General features: G+C 50.5%; 1 protein-coding gene across 1 annotated transcript in view; it reads right to left on the reverse strand.

Annotated features, from left to right (window-relative positions):
* The window catches only part of LOC135829547 (MAM and LDL-receptor class A domain-containing protein 2-like), a 78,515-nt gene that overhangs the window by 24,610 nt on the left and 46,405 nt on the right, over nt 1-7,500 (reverse strand). Inside the window, exons 62-72 of the mRNA XM_065341942.1 lie at nt 7,322-7,498; nt 6,643-6,792; nt 5,678-5,859; nt 4,705-4,903; nt 3,843-3,989; nt 3,535-3,683; nt 2,893-2,974; nt 2,367-2,525; nt 1,679-1,762; nt 1,031-1,174; nt 50-231 (exon numbers count right to left, since the gene is read on the reverse strand). Of these exons, the coding sequence (XP_065198014.1) occupies nt 50-231; nt 1,031-1,174; nt 1,679-1,762; nt 2,367-2,525; nt 2,893-2,974; nt 3,535-3,683; nt 3,843-3,989; nt 4,705-4,903; nt 5,678-5,859; nt 6,643-6,792; nt 7,322-7,498 (1,655 nt within the window). The remainder of the gene's footprint in view (nt 1-49; nt 232-1,030; nt 1,175-1,678; nt 1,763-2,366; nt 2,526-2,892; nt 2,975-3,534; nt 3,684-3,842; nt 3,990-4,704; nt 4,904-5,677; nt 5,860-6,642; nt 6,793-7,321; nt 7,499-7,500) is intronic.

Here is a 7,500-nt window from a genome sequence, read left to right on the forward strand (position 1 = left end):
GAAGAACATAAATCAGGATAAGCAAACCACGGAAGGACTGCTAGCTTACCGTCTTGAATCCATTGATCTTGCTGTAGATATTGATGGAGAGCGTGCCAATCTGGGTGCCAAACATGTGGTACATCAGCGTCATTGTGCATGCACCAGTGGGCGAGGCAAGAACGTGCGGGCCTTCAAGCAGGGCCCATTGACCGGTCTGCGCAAGGCTGGCTTCCAGGTAGTAGTAGTGTCCTGAATCGAGCAGAGCAAAGGAAACATCAGAATCCAGCTTTTGCGCTCTGAGGACAACTGCCCGCTTCTAGTACATGTATCACCAAATACAGTTACCCAAATTCACCCAAGGACGGATATGCCACGGCCGGGTGTGACTGCAAAACTACAAAACCACTTGGAATAACTCGACATTTCCCCCTGGGGAAAAACCAACTTCACCGTCACTGGTTGGAACAGAAGAAAAGGCATCTTTCCCGACCACGCTCAAGTATATGTACGTTATAATTATCTAAAGCCACCCAGAAATCCAGTTGGGATACGATAACAGAGTCAAATCAAGAAGAACAGCCGGGCGTGCCAGGAAGGACCTGCTTCGACCCTGCCGTGTGCACATCGCTTCCGACCGAGCTGACCACCGTACGGCTAGCTACTGATACGCTACTACAAATCTACCCGGGGTAGTACAACATCGGTGACAAAACAATCCTCCTTTAAAATACACAACGATCAAAAATCCCATGACGTCTGAAACGCGTACATTCACGCCCGGAGGGTATGATTATAATACTCGTGACCGAACAAGACTTTCGAAACCCCCAGGGTAACGAGGGTAGACCGTTGGGTCATGAACTGACATAAGGAAGTCGTTTATTTTGCAGACACATGAGAGCAGTGCATGGTATTGTGCGTAGCGCGGGGGTAGTGCGAGGTCACGTACCGTCTATACACGGCGACAGACCAGGGAAAGGACTACGTGGCGAATGGGAGAAAGGATAACGTGACACAGGATGGGACATAGACCTGTAGATCGACTTACCGAAAGGATTTCCTGAGCTGTCCTTGCTAGGGCCGGTGCCAAAGGAGCCAGTGCTGCCCTCGTGGAAGATCCATGGGACATCGCCATAGGCACTGACCGTCCAATAGCAGTTGCCGCCGTCAAAGTTACATGTGCCAGTCAAGTCTGGTAACGCATAGAGATAACAGACAGGCAAACATACATACAGATACACAGAGAGATAAAGATACAGACAGACAAACAGACAGACAGACAGACACATATACGCACAGATAATAGACACACGGGCACACGCACAGACAAACAGACAAGCAGGAAATTAGCGAGAAAGAAAGAGCGAGTGGGAGAGTGGGAGGGGGGGGGGGGTAGAGAGGGGAGGAGAATGCGGCCATGAAAGTGGGTGGCAAAAGAACGTGAATCCACTCGACCAGAACTAGAATACTATCAAAGATAACAGCGTGAAGCAGTGGGGCACTGAAAGGCGTGGGACACAAGGCCTCATGGCCGAACCAGGCCGACATTGGGCAGACGGCAGTGCGATGTCCACGACACACGGTCGACACGGTTGTCACCGGGGAGGGGGCAGAAGACGGTGCACCAGCGGCACGTACAACGGAGTGACGCAAGCGCAGCAACAGCATGCACAACATGCTGACACCGCGGGCTTACCCTTGCTGTAAGGTGGAGGTGTGAATCCCGTGTGGTTGTAATTGATAGACCTGCAGATCGGGTTGGACGCGCACAGGTTCTTCTCTGCAAAAACATGAGCAAAACACGAAAAAAGACAAGAAAAATTAGTGATATTGTGTGGCCATGTCTGCATCAATTGTACTCTGCAGTGCTCTGATTAGATTGAATTCTCCCCGCCGACTTTTCCAAAAACAGAAACAAATATAAATATTTAGCAGCGCCACAAGTCGCTTGATGATGATTCCATTAAAAGCAAGAAACTTGGAGTTGCCACACACAACTCTACCATCCTTCCTTGTGCGTCTTGTGTGTGTGTGTGAATATTGAGGATGCACGTAACGAGCCGGTCATGAGCAAACGGTGATAAAATAGCAGGAGAAACGAAACAAGGAGGACGAGACTGGCGTGGCTTACACAAGAACAAAGCGGTGACAAAATAGCGCAGTAAAACCCGGTCTAAGCGACCACCCCACGGTGCAAGCAAAAGCGGTCGTTAAAGCCAGGTGTTCTCTAAAACCAGGTCCCAAGGTCTCTGTGTAGAACTGTCTGTGCATGGAAAAACGGTCGTTAAGAGCAGGGTGGTCGCTAAACACAGAGGTCGCTTACATCAGGTTTTACTGTAGCAGAAACGAAACAAAGGAGACGAGACTGGCGTAGACCAACTTACTCAAGAAAAGACTTCCACAGCCGGATGAGAAGACGAAGTGATCGACGGCGATGTCAGAGCTGAACGTGCCACCGCGCTGGGCCTGGACGATCACCTGGAACGGTGTGCCGCCGTAGTGTGTACCGTACAGGTCCACGGTGGCGTTGAGCCACTGGTTGCCTGCGTACGTGTGTGCGTACGTGTGTGTGTGCGTACGTGTGTGTGTGTGTGTGTGTGTGTGTGTGTGCATTGTGTGTGTGCACAAAGCAAGGTGGAGAGCAGACAAGAAGCACAGCTTGGTCAGGATATGCACACAAACGCAAATAATGCACCAAAGTCACCCATGTGAGTTCGTAAGATCTCACAAGAATGGTCGGTTGGCTCCGAAGTCCAATATTGATCCCTAACACTTGTATGTCCCCATATAAATGAGCCAGCAACGGCAGATGATACGAGATCATCCAGGCCAGTTGAAAACAGGAGGTGTTCTCTCTGTCGCTGCAGCTTTCTAATGTCCGTCACGCTGCAATCAAGCACTGCTCCCTACCTTGTTCGCCGCTGCGGGTCCACAGCACGCGGAGGCCGGGAACGAAGAAGAACGGCGGTGATCCCTGCAGGATAGTTTGGATCTAGCAGCAGGACAGAAACACACACGTACAGAAATTAAAAAAGCAAGCATTATATCGGGAGTAATACATCCACTGTCGGTCATCTTTCCGTTCGTCATCTGATAAAAGCATTCGTGATAATGTCGATCCACCAGGTAGCGTGGATTGTGATTTTGAGAAGAACAAATACGGAAAAACACATTGACTTCTCAAAACTAACTGTCTTGCAAATACCATAGGCAACAAAAAAGGCGCCAAATCCAAATGGCGGAGACCAGAGGTCAGAGCATTGTTGGCCTCAAGCGAAGGTCCCTGGTTCGAGTCCTGGTGGTGAAAGTCAATTTTTTCTTCAGACTTTTTCCCTTTTCGACACCCTCAACTAATGAATTATATGGACGAGGTCAATTGGCTTTTCACTGCCAGTAGGCACAGCAACTCACTTCCTACCCACAAAAAGGGTATTACCCCATCACCCTCCTGAGTTCACTCCAAGGGTACTATGACCCTCTTTGCTCCCATTGAAACGGGGTCATTTACCCCCCCCCCCCCCCGGCCCCGACCCACCGCTCTCCTGAACTGACCTGCAGAGTTCCCACACTGGTTCCATGCATGTGGTACCACATAGTGAATGAGCACTGTCCGCGACGGGCGGGTCCGTTCAGGAACGGTCCGACCAGGTCGGCCTGGGCGAAGAAGTTGGAAGTCGATGCCTCGATGTACATGAAGTGGCCTGTGGTAAGGAGCAAGACAATAGAAGAGAACATGAAATGTTTGTGTGTGTGTGTGTGTGTGTGTGAGAGAGAGAGAGAGAGAGAGAGAGAGAGAGAGAGAGAGAGAGGCAGAGAGAACCAGCGCTGGGCTGCAGTGATTGTACAGAACTTTCACTTACCCTTGCCAGTGGGGTAATCCCCGTTGGGACCAGTGCCCTGTGAGACCGTAGAGTCACGGCCACACTCCCAGTCAAACGTGTCACCCACGCGAGTGTTAGTCCAGCAACAGTTCTCCGTCTCGAAATCGCAGTCACCAACGGTCGTGCCTACAAGAATAACATTGCACACACGCACAAACACACACACACGCACGCACACACACAGACACACACACACACACACACACACACACACACACCAGCTGAATTGATGAACGCTCAAGCACACAAAACTATGATAGGTGAAGACCTCGCAGTCAGCGCCTGCAGTCAGCTGCAAAATGCACCATTCACTAGGTGCGTCACGCAATGGGACGTATTCATCAATTTTTCGCCACTAGGCTTTGCGGGACAAGTCGACTACAACCGTACACACCTTGATACCAACTCTGCATAAAAGATCATGAACTTTGTGAGGTCATACTCATAAATGTACTAGAACGGGTTGCACCTGCCAAGTATGGGGCAACTTGCACCGCAAAAAGGCGACGGCCATCTTTGATGCATACCTCCCCGTTCAGCATCTGCTTTGCCGAGCTCCCTCTCTTTTCTTAGGCATGATAAACTCGAGGATTTCAAAGTTGCTTCGTCTCGTACTCTGTATCTTGAGCAGTTGCAGTGGTACAGTTCCCATTTGATTCTTTTTCTTTTTCCCCTCTAGCTCTATTACCACCACGGCTGGCTATCGCCCACATCCCCTTTTCATTGGCTAGTGCCACGTGATCGTGAATGAATAAATAAAAAATAGATAAATAAACAAAAAAATTACGGTCACGGCAGCAACAGAAGAAGAGGAGAAAGAAGAAGTTCTCGATTTCCTTACCAGCTGGTGGAGGTGGTCCGGTGGGCTTGGGAACGAAGCCGCATCCCTTGGTGAAGGTGATGTCGTCCAGCGCAATGTCCCCAGTGAAGCTGGTTCCGGCCGACGCCTCGAACCCGACGCGGAACATCTTGGCCGAGTTGACGACGATGCCGGCCGCCTGGATCCAGGAGTTACCCTGGTTGCCTGTCTTGGACCAAACCTGACAAGGAGGAGAAAACACGGAATGCAAACGCAGTCAACTCCTGATGTAACGGACACCATTGTGCAGGAGAATTAGTTCTTTATAGCCGAAGTTTGTTATAACAGAAATACACCCACACTGTGGGTTCAAACAAGGATATGGACCGCGGTTTGCTATACCACGAAACTCACTATATGCGAGTTCGTTATAAGTGGAGTCAACTGTACTCGGGTCAGGGCTGAATGGTTTTGAGGGCCGCCTTCAAGCCTGCGTCAGAAGGCCACGCTACAATCGGAGACAAGCTGTTGTGGAGATCGATCCTTTCCGGTATCATAGGCAACCTCCTCCTCCTCCCCCCCCCACACACAAATTCAGATTTTTGTTTTACCTATTCTGGAGTTGTATGCGTGTGTTCACCTCATTGGCCTCACTCGTTCCTCATTTCTTCTGCTCATTTGACTAATGCTAAGGCCAGCCAAGCGTGTTTAGTGACGGTAACGTGATCAAGTATTTAAAACAATTCACTGTTTTCAGGCTCTGGCTCCTGGTTGCTAACCCAAACGCACATATTCGTGGAAGCTTCAGGGTTTGTTGTGCCCAATGCCTAGAAGAGAAATCCCCAATGCATGCAAGGATATGTACGTTGATGCCTCTGCACTGCATGTACTGCTAAACGCTGGCAAGCACTCCCCCTCTCCCCCACCCTTCCCTTCCCTTCCACTCCCCCCCCCCCTCCCCCTGCCCACCTACCAACCAATTCCCGATGATTCTAAACGCGGGGTTAAAGCGTACCGATCTCCACGTGGTGGAGTTGATGTCTTGCACCACGACGCGCAGTGTGCCAATGGTGGCTCCGTTCATGTGGTACCAGAACGTGGTGGTGAGCGGCGTGGACTGCGGGAAGAAGTAGTTCGTGATGACGCGTGCCTTGTTACCAGCTGTCGCTCCAGACGTCTCAATGTAGATATAGTGACCTGAGAGAGGGGAGAGAGAGAGAGAGAGAGAGAGAGAGAGAGAGAGAGAGAGAGAGAGAGAAAGAAAGGGGAGAGAGAGAGACAGAGAGAGAAAGGGGAGAGAGAGAGAGAGAAAGGGGAGAGAGACAGAGAGACAGAGAGACAGAGAGAGAGAGAGAGAGAGAGAGAGAGAGAGAGAGAGAGAGAGAAAGAGAGAGAGAAAAGGGGGGAGAGAGAGAGATAGGGAGAGAGAGAGAGAGAGACAGAGAGAGAGAGAGAGAGAGAGAGAGAGAGAGAGGAGAGAGAGAGAGAGAGAGAGAGAGAGAGAGAGAGAGAGAGAGACAGAGAGAGAGACAGAGAGAGAGACAGAGAGAGAGAGAGAGAGAGAGAGAGAGAGAGAGAGAGAGAGAGAGAGAGAGAGAGAGAGAGAGAGAGAGAGAGAGAGAGAGAGAGAGAGAGAGAGAGAGAGAGAGAGAGAGAGAGAGAGAGAGAGAGAGAGAGAGAGAGCAGAGAGCGAGCAGAGAAAGAGAACAAGAAAGAAAGAGAGAGGGGGGGGGGAGGAGAATGAGATAGATAGATAGAAAGGGAGAGATAGTAAGATCAAGAGAGAGAAAAGTGAGACACCGAGAGACTAAGCATGTGACACAGTTGTCATTCAGGACCTCTGGAACCTAACAGTACGACATCCAACTTACGTTGTACTACACGGAGAAAGATGAACATGAGTCTTTGACTATAATAACATTCAAACAGTACAGTAAGCGGGAAATCGGAGCTCAAGCTGTGAATGCTGTCATCCCGTACCTGTTGAGTTCTTGAACGTGTGATCAGCCGCCGGTCCAGTGTTGAAGCTCGGGGTACCGCCGTTGTCGAGAGTGAAGGACATGGGCACGGTGTGGTCGTCCTCAAACTTGCACTTTCCGCTCTCAAAGTCGCAATCGGCCGGGCAGGCGGCTGTGCACGTGTGTATGCAGTAGTGAACACGGAAACAGACACAAACACACACAAACACACACACACACACAAACACACAGACAAAGATACACATGCACACATACATCCAAAGACACACACAAACACACACACACACACAGACCCAGACCCAGACACAGACACACACACACATACACACAGAAAAAGACACACATGGGGTGACTATTGATGCTATGAACGCACGATGCTTGGATTGGAAAGAAATTGAGACACAGGAAGAGAGGGAGAACGAAAGAGAGAGAGAGAGAGAGAGAGAGAGAGAGAGAGAGAGAGAGAGAGAGAGAGAGAGAGAGCGAGAGAGCGAGAGCAGGAGCAAGAGAGAGAGAGAGAGAGAGAGAGAGAGAGAGAGAGAGAGAGAGAGAGAGAGAGAGAAAGAGAGAGAGAGAGAGAGAGAGAGAGAGAGAGAGAGAGAGAGCAAGAGAGAGCAATAGAGAGAGAGAGAGAGAGAGAGAGAGAGTGACGGAGAGCAGGAGAAAACAACTGTACGTACCAGGCTGTGTTGTGGGTCCCGTGAACGGAGCCATGGTCGTACCAGTCATGGGCACAGTCGGGCAGTTGGTCTCGTCCGTACCGTCCTGACACTGAGCTGTGCCGTCACACTTAGCAGACGCAGCGTAGCAATGGCTGCCACTGAGACACGGCAGCTGTCCGGGCGGGCACGATACCGCT

This window comes from Sycon ciliatum, chromosome 13 (genome assembly GCF_964019385.1).
Source record: "Sycon ciliatum chromosome 13, ocSycCili1.1, whole genome shotgun sequence".
Classification (NCBI taxonomy): Eukaryota; Metazoa; Porifera; class Calcarea; order Leucosolenida; family Sycettidae; genus Sycon; species Sycon ciliatum.